This window comes from Daucus carota, chromosome 1 (genome assembly GCF_001625215.2).
Source record: "Daucus carota subsp. sativus chromosome 1, DH1 v3.0, whole genome shotgun sequence".
NCBI lineage: Eukaryota > Viridiplantae > Streptophyta > Magnoliopsida > Apiales > Apiaceae > Daucus > Daucus carota.
In genome coordinates, this window is record NC_030381.2 from 39,542,657 (window position 1) to 39,559,143 (window position 16,487).

At 34.1% G+C, this 16,487-nt stretch overlaps 2 protein-coding genes across 2 annotated transcripts; one reads left to right on the plus strand and one right to left on the minus strand.

Moving 5' to 3' along the window:
- Positions 1 to 2,479: 2,479 nt before the first annotated feature.
- Positions 2,480 to 6,745, minus strand: LOC108204510 (glycogen synthase kinase-3 homolog MsK-3). Its single transcript, XM_017373991.2, has 13 exons — positions 6,478 to 6,745; positions 5,447 to 5,618; positions 5,233 to 5,325; positions 5,077 to 5,136; positions 4,682 to 4,954; positions 4,325 to 4,399; positions 4,011 to 4,067; positions 3,781 to 3,921; positions 3,641 to 3,691; positions 3,292 to 3,387; positions 3,126 to 3,209; positions 2,849 to 2,951; positions 2,480 to 2,760 (listed from the first exon to the last, which is right to left on the minus strand). Exons 2-13 carry the CDS (start codon positions 5,558 to 5,560, stop codon positions 2,678 to 2,680), a joined length of 1,230 nt encoding a protein of 409 aa, XP_017229480.1. The 5' UTR covers positions 5,561 to 5,618; positions 6,478 to 6,745; the 3' UTR covers positions 2,480 to 2,677.
- Positions 6,746 to 12,517: 5,772 nt separating this feature from the next.
- On the plus strand, positions 12,518 to 16,183 carry LOC108220397 (probable protein phosphatase 2C 49). Its single transcript, XM_017394189.2, has 4 exons — positions 12,518 to 12,788; positions 14,774 to 14,947; positions 15,030 to 15,265; positions 15,380 to 16,183. Exons 1-4 carry the CDS (start codon positions 12,615 to 12,617, stop codon positions 15,948 to 15,950), a joined length of 1,155 nt encoding a protein of 384 aa, XP_017249678.1. The 5' UTR covers positions 12,518 to 12,614; the 3' UTR covers positions 15,951 to 16,183.
- The last annotated feature ends 304 nt before the right edge of the window (positions 16,184 to 16,487 follow it).

Genomic DNA, 16,487 nt, shown 5'->3' on the forward strand with positions numbered 1-16,487 from the left:
GATGGATTACAAACTGATGTGTATCAGTGTATGTATTTATTTTTCTGAAACGTCCATAATTATAAAAATTGGAATCGTAACTTATCAATTTATCTACCGATTCAAGATTAACCGTAAATTTGTCAGAGAATTTTTCGATAAATCAATGATTTTCAGTCAAATCATAGTGTACTTGATAAATCAGTAAAGTATTTACTTTTAAAGAATTAATCATGAATTTTTCAATACATCGAAATTTTTATAAAAACAGCTAACATTACTTATTTATTTTATTCAAGTCACTTGGTTAAAAAGTTGATTAAACAAAAACTATGCACTCTTATGATCAGCTATGCTCCTTCGCACATGAAGTGACCTGATGTTTATCCCTGATCACAATAGATTGGAAAAATTGAGACCACTAAGAGGGAACGACAGTACCGGTTGCTGAACCAAGTGTGCAGATTGCATAGTACATTACCGACTGAATTGAGTTGGGCTATATCAGGACACAACTGAGTTGCATGTCATTGTCGTTACCAGAGAAATATGCACAAAAATAATCAACACGATGCTCAACAGCCATTTACTCCATCACCCTCAAGCCTATATCCAGATATTCTTCAGTGGAATATACTCGATGTCACCCTATATGCATCCAAATTCCTATCCTAATTGAGTAATTTTTGTGAGATGTGAAAGATTCAATTGATTTTACTTATCTCTTGTGTATATACATATCTTGTTTTTAGTGTAATAGGATATTTTTTACTCCTACACAACTTGAGTCACTTGACGTTGGGTGATCAAAGTGATGATGTACTTCACGTTCTAGTAGCATTCCGTTTTCGTGGATTTATATATTCCATCTTAGTGGAATTTGTTAGAAATCATCCTATGGATACTACCCTAATTCAATAACTTAAATGATTGTGTCGTTAAATTCTTAGTGCTCTTCGAATTTTCGAGAACTCAATTGTAATGATAAGTACCCATTTTCTCTAAACTTGGTTTTGAGAAAATATTTCGAGAACATAAATGTTTTTTTATTAATGATTTCTTAATTAAAAAGTATCGTTCTCACAAATTCCGGTAAAAATCGCTCTATTATGATAAAAAGTGCCGGTTAAAAAGTGTTGTCATAGAAATAAGATAGCTTGTTGTTAACTTTTTGGTATTTGCATATTTGGATAATATAGTAATATTTTTGATGAAGTTTGATAATAAATTTTGGTAGCATCTTGTAAAAGCTTAAAAATATTGGAGGACCATCGCTTAAAAAATATGGAGGTCCATCTTTTCGTCAAAGCGACATTTGAGCTAAAGATTGTTGTTCAAAAATTATTTTTAAATTTATCAAACAATTTTTCACGTATATTTTAATAAAAAAGTTGTTATTTGTAACGAGAATGTCAAACGGTGCCTAAATTTTACATTTGAACTGAACCGTTCAGAGATCCTACCAAAGGCAGATAGCCAAGTTCCAAATTCCTATATTTAGCTATAAGAAACTCTTCATAGATCTTACCCTAATTAGCGAGTTAAACATGTTTCTCTTTGTAAAGTACTGAAAAATCACTACACAACTTGAACTAACATGATAAGAAATGATGATGTATAGCGCATATTTTATATGATTTGGTTTTCGTGGGAAAATACTATGTGTGATTCTCCATTAACCCACAAGGGTGACAATGTATGACGGAGTGAGAGTGAGTCGAGTGACTGTATAACAAGTTCTAATATCATTTCGATTCCGTAGGATATTATTATTCGTTTCAATGGAATGAGGTAGATGTCATTCTCTGTGGATCCTATTCTGAATTGGTGGGATGAATTTCGTTTCGAATCTCGCTATGACGCTATGTATGATAAACTCGAACAACAAAATTGACACTTTTACAAACACAAGAATCCAAAATCAAAAATAACAAAATTGACAAGTTTACGAACACAAGGATCAAGGATGCAAAATCAGATATTTGACAAGTTTACGAACACAAGGATCAAGGATCCAAAATCAGATATTTGACATGTTTACGAACACAAGGATCCAATATCAGATATTTCAGCGCTATGGTGATGACATATAATATGTTCAAATATTCAACTATTATGCACCTGTAAATAGGGGACTTCAGCTTGCTATTTTCTCATAAATGGCCTAACCTCCGTAGCTTTCTCAATACATTTCCTATATGCTCTTGCAACCGACCCATTTCAAGTGTTTTCGAACCCAAAAAGTAAAGGAAAAACAAACTGCGCATGGGTATATAAAGTTTTGAAGCATGTACTGAAAAGTAATCATGTTCTCCACTATTATTTCCATTAACTTTTCCAAACTTCTAAGACATACACCACCACTGCATATAAAAGCAAAGCATATAGGCTCTTCCAACAGAACTGATTGATCATATATTGCCCTGTACATCGATTGCCTACAACACGGACATTAAACTTGCAAGAACATAGGTGCGTAAAAATCTAAAAGATATTGAGATGCAACTCCGAAACAATCCCTAGTTTCAAATAAGGATAAACATGATGTTCTAATTAAAGATACTATAAAACTTTGCATACCGGTAACTATTACAACTCTGTCGCGAGTCGGAATACCCCCACATGATGGCATATTGAGCATAAGCTTTATGTTTTGTCTACAACTACAGTACATTGATACATAGATAATGACGAATGCTCATGAACTGATCGACGCACTTTGCTTTCTCGCATGCTCCGGGATCAGCTTTCCCAGCATCTCAGGCGACACATGCTTCAGCTCTAAAGAATTGTAGCAGAAAAAAGATAACAATTAGTTAAAATATGCAACAAAAAATGGATCATATATAACAGTCTCCGAAGACCTTACCGTGAGACTTGAAGTTAAACAGCGGAGGAAGAAATCGTCCATTTGGCAGGCGGGTGTTTGGGTCACGAAGCTCATCATAAAAGGGATGCATTAAGGCATCCAACTGCAATGGGGCAAAAAAAAAAAAGAGTACAGAATAAGACAAAGATGTTCACTTGTGAAAATAATAGATATCCAACATAGTTTCAGAAAACAAGGCATAGAATAAATAAGAAAACCGAACACAGGCAATCTATCCGTAAAGAGAACATGTCATAGTTTGACAGTATAAGCTTACAGCTGTACTCCTAAGATTCGGAGAATATTGCAGTAGCCGTGACACGAGATCCACTGCTTCTGGAGGCATGCGCTTGTGGAATATCTGTGCACCAACACATTAATGAGCATCACACATTCAAAAGAAAAAAAAATCAAGAAACTCCAATAGAGTATGTTATTCAGACCTTGTGCCATGGATGCGCTTTTATCTGAGGAAATTTAAATTCGGTGTAGTTGGGATTCATGCATTTAATTTCCTCTCTTGTAGGGGTGCCCAAAACCTGCAAAAATAGACGTACTCAGGTCCCTTCTCAACAAATTAGACAGCCTCCCAATCAGGTATGATGGTATATACGATATATTAGGGAAGTTGGTCAGTTACTATAGAATGTGGACAACATCAAAGATCAAAATATGATTCAGCAAATTTTAGTTATAGGCTGAGATGACAGGAAACCTACATAAGCCCATAAGATATGCGGGAAAAGTATGTCATGACGTATAAAATACTTGTAGCTCCAGGTGACAACTAACCTTGATGATTTCCACAAGCTGGTCCACTCCACTCTCACCAGGAAAGAGGGGCTGAGATTACCAAAGCATTATTCAGAGAATCAAATATAACGAGGTCCCAAATAGGCAAAGAAACAATACATACTGTTGATCTTATCTACCTGTCCAAGCAGCAATTCGGCCAAAACACACCCGGCAGACCAGATGTCTATTGCTGTAGTGTACTCCGTTGCACCAAATATAAGTTCTGGGGCTCGGTAGTATCTAGAACAGATGTAGGAAATGTTCGGCTCTCCTTTTACCTGTGCACAATTTGACAACATTCATTAAAATTACTTTGGAAATTCGATGAGAAAAATAATCTACCATTGCAGGATGTATCGATACTAACCAGTACTTTTGCACTTCCAAAGTCACATAGTTTCACTTGGTGTGTGTGTGGGTTTACCTGTGATGTAGATTCCATTTAGTACAAGCATAAATATGTCAGATTAAACTGAAACACTATCGTTCACTGTTCTCATTACATGATGCAGTGAATCTCAGGAATGCTTAGATTATGTCAACTATAAGCTCATTCAGTCGAGTACCCATGTAAAAAGGCCATCATGGGGATAATATCACTATTAGTTGGTGAGGCTATATGATGGACTAATAGTCTGTTTTGATCAAACAGTTTTTAAAAATTTACATCAGTAGTCTTACCAGCAAGTTTTGAGGTTTAATGTCTCGGTGGCATACTCCAATACTGCCATGAATATAAGCCAGTGCTCTCAAAATCTGCATAGGACATCATATATAGAAATGCTAATCAATCTAGAGAGTTCCTGAATTTATAAGGAAATGGAAATTTACTAAACAAGTAAGTACAACATATTCACCGTAAAAGCGACAGCACACATTTTAACATCATTTTAAACACATAATTAAGGAGTAAGAGATTTTCATTTTTATATATTATATGCATTTTGTGTGTGTGTGCCTGTTTGCTTTTGTGGGGGTGGGGGGGGTGTGGGGGGGGGGGGGGGGGGGGGCGTCTTGTTGATGCTGTATAAAGCACACCTGGTAGCTATAAAGTTTCACGTAGATCATAGGCATCCTTTGATTCATCTTGTTGTAATGTCTGATCACACGGTGAACTGTCTCTGGGACGAATTCTAATACAAGGTTAAGATAGAGTTCTTCCTTTTCCGTTGTTGAAAAGAAGCAATGCTTAAGAGAGACCACATTCGGGTGATCAAGAACACGCATGGTTTGAAGCTCCCTGTTTTTGTACCTCTTGTCCTGAAGAACTTTTTTGATAGCAACAGCTTCACCAGTCTCTAGACACTTTGCCTAAAACAGCAAAATGTAGTTTGTACTATTATTAACCAAGTAAAATAAACGATGAAGGAGCACCCCTTGTTAACAGGGAAACTTAGTAATACAAAAGTCAACATTGGAAAGTGGAAACAAACCTGGAATACTACTCCAAATGATCCTTGCCCAACAACTCGTTCAGCCATATAGCTAATTGTCTGGATCACCAGATTAATCAAATTCACACTACAATCCCCGACAACTATAATTTGACTTGGTAGTAAACGTAAAATTTATGAATTGTCAATATATACCTGTTTTGGTTGGCCATTTCTACCACCAATAGTTGTCACGATAATATGCCCAGTTTCCGTCCCATTGCCATCAACTATAGCTGGTTCCATTTCCTGGAACAGCAACATTAATAATCAATATATTACTTAAAGACATAATAATATAATACTAAAGCAACGATGGCAAGATTTTGAAGTGTGCACACAAATATATATATATATTGCTCCCAGATACCTTGTCATCCCTAATTTTCATATCATTCATCTCTTCGGGCAACCTATCAACACCAGCACTGTTTTCGGTAGGTTCTTTTGTTCCCAATGTGGGAACTACACTTGCTGAAGCCATTGGCAGCACTGCTCAGATTGATTATATAGAACAGGATGCTTTCCAAATCCTACTTTAACTGTAGAAACAAAATCAACATGACCTACAATTAGCAAATGTTGGTTCATCTACCCAATCCAAAATGGAAATCAAGACTAAAAATTATGGATCATAACATGTCTTCCTTATCTAGAATTAGTCCCAAAGACCGTATAGGCGTATACCATAAGAAGCTTTCCAACTTAAGCAGCACTTGTTTCATTGCATAAAAAAAAGCCACAACACTATCCCTAGTTATAAACAAGCTGCTACAAAAAAATAGAACAAGAATTCTTCCCAACCCCCAAGTGTTCAAAAGTATATATAATGATCTATAAGCGGAAAACCATCAATGCATTAATAAATGCTATTCCAATATCTGTTCACAGCTCAGACCTACCAAAGATACGCACTTCATACACGGTGTTAGCATAATTTTTTCACAGCCACTTGGAAGTCACAAGTGCCAAAGAAAAGTCACTTATCGAGACTAACCCATTTACGTGTACTTTCAATTACAAACATGTAATCAAAGCCAGACTCTAATGCATATCATCTATCAACATTCTCATATGTAACACTCAAGAAGCTAAAAAATGGGGGAAATTTTTAATTAAAACAAAATAGCCTTTTTATCAATTTATACACATTTACACAAACACATACATTTATATGGTCCGCTTCAGATGATAACACGACCTTCAAACTAAAGATCTTACAAACAGATTGCAATATAACTAGAAACCCATAAGCAGAAAATTTTTTTAACAAAGATCTACAAAATCAAAACCACCCCAAAACAAGAAAGATCCAGACACACAAACACACATGTTACACAACCGTAAACATGATAAAAATCCAAACTTTACAAGTAAAACAAGAAAAGAAAAGAAATTTACCAATAAAAGGTCAAAATGAGAGGGGGGGGTTTGTAAATAGAACATCTGATCATAGTAATAAAAGCCAAGACTTGAAGTACTGCTAGTTGAACATGATGGGTTATTGAGATTTCAACCACAAACTGAGAGAGGGGAGAGAGAGATGTAAAGAGGGGACAAGTAGTTTGCTTCGGATTTGTTCTTTTTTCTTTATTTTGCTGCTGTGGGTTGATAACAGTCAAAGAAAGAACTAAAACATTGAGTACATGATTTATCGGGGTGTTTTGAGTACATGATTTATCGGGGTGTATTCGATTGAGATTTTAATGGATTGTTTTTAGTCTATGAATTTTAATAGATTGTGTTTGATTTTGATTTTGTGTGGATTCTTGATAAAATATTGTAAAGTTTATAGGATTTAAGCACAATGCTTCAAAATCCCATCGATTTTACTGGGATTTCAAAAAATTTAAAATATACTGAAAAATGTCACAAAATCCATCATTTTATGAAATGCAAAAAAATCCATCAGCATTTGAATATCATTAGATTTTAATGGATTTTAAAAAATCTCAATTGAATACCATCGGATTTTAAAGCATAATTTAAAATCTCAATTGAATACCACCGGATTTTGTAGCATAATTTAAAATCCCAATTAATACCTCAAGATTTTAATGGATTTCAAACAATCCCAATCAAATACCCTCGGATTTCATGAATGCAAAAAAATGCTTTAAAATCTCAATACAATACACCTCTCTTAACTTATCATTCGTAAAATATGTGTTATATGTGTTAGTAATTTTAACTTATTAATGAATTGTGGAATATTAAAAATAAAAGTGTTTTGTGAGTAACTTATGAGTAATTTTTTAGGAATGAGCATTAATCTCGACTCGCCCGATGCCGACCCGATTTCCGCACCGAATGTTTCGGGGATTCGGGGATTTTTTTAGATACGAGTCGAGGAATGGGGAGTCGGGGACGACTTTGGAAAAAAAATCGGGGATCGGGTCACGTACTGTTTTTAACATTCTCCGGCCTGATCCCCGATCCCCGACCCGATTTTTCCCGATTGTCGGCCCGATCCCCGACCCGATTATTATATTATATATTACATATTGTAATTATTTATTAATATGTTTATATACTTTTTTAGGTGCAATTTCAGTTATGAATTTTCACATCACCTATTTATTTATTTGAGAAAAAATTACTTTTATTGGGTACGACCTTGGGTCACCATATTTTGAGGATAATTACTAAACCAACTTCACAGGAAAATCTTAAATTTTACTTGAGCATTAAAATTTTTTATTACTTAAATATGCCAGTATGTGTTTTAATTAAAAGTAAACCACGCCACCATTTATAATAATCGATTTTCATCTTTTGTTTTTATTAGTTTATTGATTATTGATTTATTCAAAAATAAAAAAATAACATATTCTAAGTTCTATATTAAAATTAATAAATACTCCAATTACTTGTCTTAAATTACTACTGCAAAGTTACATGTTACATGTGTTTTACTTTAAATATATATTATATTTAATATAATTAACTTCATTGAAATAAATTTTAATATTTAATTTTATTAATATAAGCCTTAAAATTAAAAAGTCATAATTAAATTATTGAAGATCTGTTTTAATTAAAATAATTAGGTAGAAATATTATAAACTAATCCTAATTATGAATTTAAGTATTTAAAATGCAACTACATGCAATTCAATTAATTTGTCATGTAGGGGTTAAAACTATGATTTGTATGTATACATACAATATTATTATAGATATTTTTAAAATTTTGATACTTTTCACAAAATATTTGAAAAAATATAATATCTTCGCAAACAAAATTTTAGACTTCGGATTTTCAGGAAAAAAATCCCTATATTTTAGTGCAATAAGTTGTTTCATGAATATTCATCGGGCTGGCCGCTGGCCCATACAGAATACCAATTATTTCCTGCAAAAAGTCACGGAAACAAGACAACCATGCAAAGAGCAGCCCACTAAAAAAACATGAAGAAAAAAAAAATTAGCAGGTTTTTGTAAAATGGTACAAAACTGATCTTTAAAAAACCTGAAATTGTCAAATATTATAATACCGACACAACCACCTAAAACTAGTTAAATATGAAACTAATAACCAACTCCTTCGGGAAAAAAACTCCTTCCATTTTTTCTTACCTTTTTGTCCCACACATCCTTTTTGTCTCACCATATTTTTTATTTGTAATTCCAACAATGTCATTATATTTATTAATGAAACATATTTGTTAAACTTATGTCATATCTTCAATATGTCAAAAACAAATTTATGTTATAAAAAGAACTTTTTAATATAAATTATAATGTCAATAGATTGAAATGTATTTTAAAAATGATGTAATTTTGATATTAAAACAATATAAAATTTATACCCTCTCCGTCTTAGCAGCAGGTTGTTTCCGCTCAATGTTTACGGACATTTTGAGGTTTCAATAAAATATAATTGCATAATTTTTTTTAAATTTTGTTTTTTCTTAAAATTTAAATATCAATTTTTTATCGAGGGAAATAAATTTTAAAAATATTTTGTAAACTATATTTTGTGAAGCTCCCGGGACAGAGACAGAGTGAGTGTCAAAAAAACTATGGCGTGGGAGAAGGTAGAGCTTTTCTTTAAAGTTCAACTGGCATGGTCTGCAAAATGACCGAAGTCTTTAAAATCAAGGTATCGAGAAGGGCTTGTTAACCTGCCCGACGACAAATAAAACCAAGAAATTAGTGGTTTCAGCACCCAAACCCTACTTTTTCTACACCCATTATTATTTATATTGCATGTGAGCATATTTTTATACTTAATTGCATGTTGATATATTTACTTACATATCACGAATCGGGATTTTAACCAAACCAGCCGAACTCCAATAATTGATATATATCCTATTCTTTCATAAAAAACATGAATCAGGTGTGTACGAAACAAAACAAATACAATTAAATACATGTTCCGTGACGAGTAAGAACAAGTAAAAGTTTGGTTATACTAGGTCAACGGTGTGAACGAATAGTCAAACCCTGCTAAAATTATGTTGACAATGTATAATTTCATTTCTAGAAAGGTCAGAGCAGTTGTTTCGGCCAAACAACTATAATTTGCATAATAGTATATACTTGACGGTTTTACTTTTCAACTCTTCTCTTTACACCTGTTGAAACCACAAAGAAATAATGGTCTTCTTTCCTAAGATAGGTGGATAACAAATTCCTCCCCATGTGATCACAAATGTCCGTAAATACAACACACTGATTAAATGTCAAAAAGATTTAAAAAAAACACAAATGAGTCCACATTCCTAATATTTTTGAAGAAAAAGAAATGATTCTATTAACTTGAAGTTCATTCAACATTATATTCTTACATTCAAGACGATCATGTCATCCAAAAATAATTAAACTTATAATTTATTCTTCTCGTCACCAGAGCAATACCCATTAACTCCGGATTAATATAATATAGTCCGTCCTTAATCAAGCCGCACAAATTTGTTTTTTAACTTCTCTCAAATACTCCGCCTATAGTAAAATTCAATTTTTACTAATATAATTGTTTGTCCGCCTATAGTAAAATCCAATTTATTTATTTTTCCATTTATGATCCGGGTTAACACCCTCAAACATATATATATATCGTCAACATCCAACAATTTTGAACGAAGCTCGTGGATTAGCAGAAAATGGGGCCAACTGATTGTTCAAGTAGATGGTGAAAGAGGCGTACAGGGAATGTGATGAGTAGCTCAAAATCTACAAACGCAAAGAGGGGGCACCATACTGCGATTGACACCTATATACATGTCACGTTGCTTCGCTTATATAATTTGCGTTGAGTGATGAATTATGCACTCGCATATACCTACTGTAATAAGACACCTCCACAGCTTCAACTATACATGCTACTGAATTCAAATTGGGGTATCTATGATTATGAATGATCTTACCTCAAAAAACTATATACTAGCAACTTGATGAACCATTGACCTTTAATTTATCTTGAGGATAAGTGAAAGACAATTATTACTTTTTTTGCTTTTTATGAATTTTGCATAACTTCCTGTTTTGCCAAGAGACGGCTATTAGTTTCGGACACAAAGCTTAGCAAAAAATTATTAATCAGCATGACTGTTACGTAAACCGACTACATTTTATAGTATATTATATAGTTGACAACTAATAATGGAGTGCTTAGAATGAAAGTGAACTTTCGAATACCTTCTTATAAATAGATAAGTACTTAACCTTTATATAAAAAATATTCTTTTTGTATTGTTTCTGGAGTTAATATTTAGAGGTTATTTTTTATTTGATAGAAATATAAAATCTTCATTTAAACTTATATTTCAGTCTTCAGACAAGGCCGACCCCAAAGATCCGGGTGCCCTAGATGATGTTTGAAAATGATGTCTCTATTTTTAAGGTCCTAAAGGAAAAAATTTCATATATCCAAATTAATATATAATAACATAATAAAAACATGGTTTTTATTTAAAAAAAAAACATGGTTTTAAGATTAATACAATTAAATCAAATGTATAGATTTATCATTATATACTACATGTGTGTGAATTTTGGTGTCCATGGGACACTGGTGCCCTGGTCGTTCGTTTTTGTCGCCTTACCCAAAAGAGTTGTAAATTAGCCTTATTCTTTTTATTAAATAAAAAGTAAAACACTTTTTTTAATATTTATACAAAAAATTATTATAAAAATTATATATTTTAAAAAATATAAATACTTAAATTTTCAAAGATAGGCTCTCCAAAACAAAAGACTACTTATTTTATAAATATATAGGCATATATCCTTTTATTGCGTGGGTTTGCTGCATAGAGAAAACTCTTAATAATTTTAAAAATTATTCAAAATTTTAAAAAGAACAAAATATTCTCCGAATAGAGCAGCATAATTCGATTAACTATGATCGCTCTTTGTGCATTAACATTCTTCTCCTTAATTTTGAATAAAAATAAAAACAAATAAAAAATGATAAATAATATAATTATATTTTTTTGCCAAAATAATATAAATATTAATTCTATTGATCTTCATTAATTTTCTAAAAAAATAACATAAATATAATTTTCATATAATTTCAGTTCAAAATTCACTTTTTATTTCACGTAGTTTTACTTTTCTCGGAAGAAAAACTCATTAGCAAGTAGCCAAGTAGCAACCACCAAAGCTAGGCCTCTAAATCGGTACGGACTATCTGGTGGCTCGGCTTATATCCGGTTCGAAAATACGATATATGTCTCATATATCTGTTTTGTAAACGATCCAAATCTGGCGGAAAAATTAAACCCGTATAATATATGATCTCGGATATGAGCACGCCTATACCCGCTCAGATTCAGTCTCATATAATTTTTCATAATATGATCCGACCCGAATACCTGAATATGATCCACGGTTCATATTCGATTCGAACTCGTATACATATCATATTTTAAATCCATCACATTTGTAATAAAATAGTCATCATTTTATAAAATTTTAATATCTTATTTAAGTTTATATCTTCATATATATATTTAATAAATGATATATAATAATGTATAATTATAAGTTATAATTATAAATTATTATACTTTATAATATTATAATACGGTACTGGATCATATTCGGTTTAGATCCGGATCTTAGATACCCAGGATCATTTATATCAAAATTATGTCACGAACTCAAATCTGGACAAGCTAAAAATTATATGATCAGATAATTGAGCAGAGGGGTACCGGTATCGCTCCATAATTTTACAGCCCTAACCAAAGTTGATGCAAAGTCAACTGGCTAGTTCCGTCATTTAAACTGAAAACCCTCTCGCTGCACCTCAAAATACGTCACGTGCATGCCGCGTGACCTCTTTTCGCATTGCGTGTTATTTCCTTGATCCACGTCATCTGCCTCCAAAAACCCGACACCTGTCTGTCATCAGCTAATCACAACTGGCTACAGCCGGTATCTTCCCCTTCACCAACCCCCATGTATAAATAACAACTTGAAGCTCTTCTCTCTCACAAAACTCCATTTTTAAAAGATTCTTAACTATACACACACGTATACATATAAATTGAGATATATAGATACAGATTGAAATTGGTTAGATGGGTGCTGAAGCAGAGGTGATAATACAGCAGATTATAATCCCCACAGTGCAGTATGGATCACGATCCAGTAGTAACTTGAGAGAGATAAATGATTTAGTTGGTGTTTCTGATCCGGGTTTTAATTGTGACCCGGTTTCTCCATCCGGGTCGCTCACAGCTCTCTCTCCTCCGGTAAGTTTACCCGTTTTCTTGTACTTTTATTGTCTGTGTGTGTGAGAGAGAGAGAGAGAGGGAGAGAGATAGAGAGAGACAGCTCTATGATTTAGTTGGGTTTGTTTTGTATGATTGATTTTGAGAGAGAGAGAGAGAGGACTATGTGATTTAGTTGGGTTTGTTTGGTATGATTGAAAAGATTTGGTTATTGTATGTATATGTTGGTTATAGTTATATGATCTAGCTGGGGTTTTGGTATGATTGAATTTTTGTGTTTTTCGTATGTATGTTTTGACTTTTTTGTGTATCGGATTTGAGTTGGATGGTTAGGTCTTAAGATGAAGTAATTTGTTTTGTTTTGAAGTGGAGGCCGGAGGGGTTTGCTTGATTTGGTGAAAGCTTAGCTCTAGTTTTGATCTGAGCTGGATGAATACTAGTTAGGAGAATTGCAAATGTTTGTTTTAGCTAAAAATGTTAAAGTTTGATCAAGGGTTTATTAAAAATCTAGCTCTTTGTTTGTTAAGTTGCCGATTATCAATAAATAAGTTGTTGGTAGATCTTTAGGACAATCTTTAAGCTTGTTGTATAGATTAAATTTTGGAGGATATTTGGATAAGTTTGGATATTAACCCGATGGCTTGTACTCCTTCGATGGCCAAGTTTCCCAAAAAAAATTTGGGGGGGGGGGGGGGGGGGGTCATCTTTATATGTCAAGATGGCTCTTGAGTCTTGATTAACACTCTGTTTCGGGATTTGGTTACAAACACCGGATCGACCCCGGGGTTAAATAAATGATTAGAGCATGTTAGGGGTAGATGGGTTGACCTCTGAGATGTATGGTATTACGTGAGTTTTGTTAAGTTGTCAGGTTTTTGGAAACTTTCAAACTTCGACTGCAAGTGGACAGGGTCAATTGAATCATGTATCTTTGTTGTTTGGGATTCTTGTTTTCTGTTTATTGGCTTTTTTAAAGTTTGTCTTCTAAGCATGGTTGTTTGTGTGTCATATAAGTGGGTTGTGAATGTTTTGTGATGCTGTAGGATCCTCTCGTATTATGCACAACTGATAGGTCTTCAGTGTGATCTTACAAATGATAGATCTTAGTGGCTCCTACTTGTCTATAGATATTCAAGTAACGTGGTTATCATTTCTTGTTGAGGTTGCTATATGCTGCATTTAGTTTAACAGACAAACAAACTTACTGTTTAACATTCCATATCTGTATGTTAATTGCATTTACTATTACACGACTTTTGGTATAAATTGAGTATTTCCATCTTAAAATTGTTACTCCTGAATCAACAATTCGCGAAAATGGAATGGTTTGTTACACGAGTGAATAAGATGGAGTACACAGTATACCAAGTTACTGGTTTAATATTATTATGTGCATGAATGATCTTTAGGAGGTCAGAGGAATTAAGTCTTAGGGTTTTTCATTATGAGTTATACTTTTGTCAATCAATAAGGTTGAAATGATTTTGGGATTTATACGATGACGTGTGATGAGATGTCACAGTAAAGTAACTGTCAAGTCCCTCCCTTTATTTAAAATAAATAATAAATTAAATATTTACTTTTAGTTCTCCTAAACTGTAGTTTATCCAGGTTATGCAAAAGTATGGTTTATACAGGTCATGCATTATACATGTGTCGATTAAGATTAGTTGTGCGCATTTGAATGTTGATGAGGCTGATACCTCTTTATTTGTGTATCTTCTGGGTTTTAGTGGTACAGTACTAGTTCATGGTAATAACTAATAAGGGAATTATTTTTAAAATCTTCCTAGGCTTTAAAGGCATTGCTAGTATCATTTCTCCCCTCCCAGAGTTAGGATTACTATCTGTATTTTGGAAGGTTCGTATTTTGTCACTAGGAAGTATGCTTGTTGTTTTGCTAGCATTCTTGGTGGTTTATTGTTTTTTTTCTTGCAATTAAACTTAGTAGGAGGTATAACTAATATTTTGATGCGGGTAACATGACCAAAATCCTTACTTTATAGGTCATGAAATCTCCAGAAGCTGAGATAATGCAATATCTTCCTACCATCCGCTCAGGTGGATTTGCTGATATTGGGCCTAGGAGGTACATGGAAGATCAACACATAAAGATAGATGATCTCTCGATGTATTTGGGTTCAGATGTCATATTTCCTAAGCCAAATGCTTTCTACGGGGTAGGTTGTTTGAGTGTCTGTATTAATAATTCTACTTCTTCCTCGCTTTCTGAGCAAACTTATACAAGTAATTATGGTACAGGTCTTTGATGGTCATGGAGGACCTGAGGCAGCAGCTTATGTCCGGAAGAATGTAAACAAATTCTTTTTTGAGGATGTCAACTTTCCACAATCGTCTGAAGTTGATGATGCATTTCTGGAAGCAGTTGGGAGTTCTCTTCGCCAAGCATTTCTTCTTGCTGATGCTGCTCTTGCTGATGACTGTAGTGTGAGTACTTCATCTGGGACAACAGCACTGACAGCTATTGTATTAGGAAGGTAATAGCTTATTCCCTGCATTATTAAGAATTAAGACTTGCGTGTGCATGAGGCTATTATATCCATGTCCCATGATTTGCTATATCAGAATATGACTAATATTCTATCTTGCAGTCGCCTATTGGTGGCTAATGCTGGAGATTGTAGAGCAGTTCTATGCCGAAAAGGGGAGGCTATTGAAATGTCACAGGACCACAGACCAAGTCATGCATTGGAAAGGAAACGAGTTGAAGAGCTGGGTGGGTTTATTGATGATGGTTATCTTAATGGTGTTCTATCAGTTACTCGGGCTTTGGGTGATTGGGACCTGAAATTATCAAGGGGCAACCCATCGCCTCTCATTGCAGAGCCAGATGTGAAGCAAATTGTGCTGACAGAGGATGATGAGTTCCTCATTATCGCTTGTGATGGAATTTGGGATGTATTGTCAAGTCAGCAGGCAATCAGCCTTGTGCGCCGGGGATTAAGGCGTCACGATGACCCTGGGCAGTGTGCTAGAGACCTGGTCATGGAAGCTCTGCGTCTCAACACTTTTGATAATCTCACTGTGATAATTGTTTGTTTCACTTCCCTCGATCACAGGGAAGCATCACCAACACCTCAGAGGCGATTGAAATGTTGTAGCCTTTCTGCCGAAGCCCTCTGTAGCCTGAGGAATTTGTTGGATGGCGGTGTCAACCAGTGAATGTACAGTCAAACTCATTCCAAATGTATTTGGTTGCTTCATTATTAGCCGAAGCAGCAGTTGTGAGCGGGCAGTTTTGTAGGGAATGTTGTAGTGTTAGCGATATCAATTGTTGGCGGATGTACATAGATTGGCAAGCTTGCGGAGGTGGTGTACTCATCAGTATTTTTCAGGTCTGTTGTGTACTATTATATTTTCTAATAAGTAATTTTATCTAACGTACGTTTATAATACTTATTTGTGGCTGTATATATCTCCAAGTTTGTAACGTATAAGGTGTGTGTGCGCGCGCACTTCGAGTATTCTTGATATTATGAGCAGAGGATATGAAAACAGAATTTGGATCACTTGTACTGTGTCTAATCTTAGAAATGGAAGTACGTAATCCATGATGTATGGATCAGTTGAGAGCTGCAACAGACTGAAACTCTGAAAGTAAAGTTGGAAGAATCAGGATTGCACATAGGCGACTTACCTGATCATGGTGGTAGACCCTAGCCACCCTACTAGTCTTGGATGGTAGATGAAATTAAGAGG